Below are 1,038 nucleotides of genomic sequence, written 5' to 3' on the forward strand. Positions count from 1 at the left end.
AAGCCGTAGCAATGCGCGAACATGGTGTCGCCCTGCAAGCCGAGGTCGCACAACTTCGCGACCGAAGTTCGACACTGGAATCCTCTGTGTCCCAGTTGCGCCAGTCTCTTCATGACACGCAGGCACAGACCTTCCGCGTGTACCAAGAGGCTGCGACTGCAAGCAGCCAGCTCCAACAATCGCCCCCTCCGGGTGTCAAGCCAGTGAAGCTTGATGTCACCAAATTCGACTCCGACGCCGGCAAGCTCCTCCGGTGGATCTTGCAAGTTGAGACCGCGGCTAATGCGCTGTGCATCACCCGCGTGTGGCGTTTGCCCTTTCCCACCTCAAGGGTCAGGCGGAAGATTGGGCGTACTCTATCCGCCTGACTAACTCCACGTCAGTCGCAACGTTTGACGAGCTCGTTGCGGCGATGAAGCTCCGCTTCCTTCCCCAACACAGCGATTTCCAGTATCGCTCGAAGTTCCTCGCATGCAAGCAAGGCAAACGCTCCTTGCAAGATACACTTTCACGACCTTCGCTTTTTGGCCGCGAATGTCAACGACGACTCCACGCTACCCGAAGCGCTCCGGGTCAACATCTTCATGGCTGGGCTCAACCACGGTCCAGCACGAACACAGCTTTTTCCGTGTCTACCCAGCCTCGTTCGAAGAGACTGTTCGTATCGCCCTTGCTGAGTCGTACGCCTCAGCCTTAGCGCACAATCGTACCGATCCCTCGGATATGGATATCTCGGCATTATCCCATACCAACGACGGCAGGTGCAGTAACTGCAGCCGCAAGGGTCACTTTTGGCGTGAGTGCCGCGCTCCTCGACGCACGCTCACTCCATCTGCACAAGACGCGCGATCCAACCCGACTGATCGCAGTCCGAGCAATCGAACATCCTCTTACGGTGGGCGTCCCCCAAGACGATCTACTGGGCCACCTGGTCCATCTGACCACCAGGCGGCGGGAAACGACAAGGCCCAGTAGGCGCGAGGCGCCCTACTGGGGCACCAATAGGTCTTCCCGAAGTGTGTGGTGTCGTATCACACT

At 58.4% G+C, this 1,038-nt stretch overlaps 1 protein-coding gene across 1 annotated transcript; it reads left to right on the plus strand.

Moving 5' to 3' along the window:
* Window positions 1–11: 11 nt before the first annotated feature.
* H310_09062 (hypothetical protein) lies at window positions 12–368 on the plus strand (the record flags this gene model as incomplete). The annotated part of the gene is made up of 1 exon (XM_008875024.1): window positions 12–368. The coding sequence occupies one exon, from the start codon at window positions 12–14 to the stop codon at window positions 366–368; it is 357 nt and encodes a 118-aa protein (XP_008873246.1).
* Window positions 369–1,038: the final 670 nt, after the last annotated feature.

Source organism: Aphanomyces invadans (assembly GCF_000520115.1).
Source record: "Aphanomyces invadans strain NJM9701 unplaced genomic scaffold supercont1.19, whole genome shotgun sequence".
NCBI lineage: Eukaryota > Oomycota > Saprolegniomycetes > Saprolegniales > Verrucalvaceae > Aphanomyces > Aphanomyces invadans.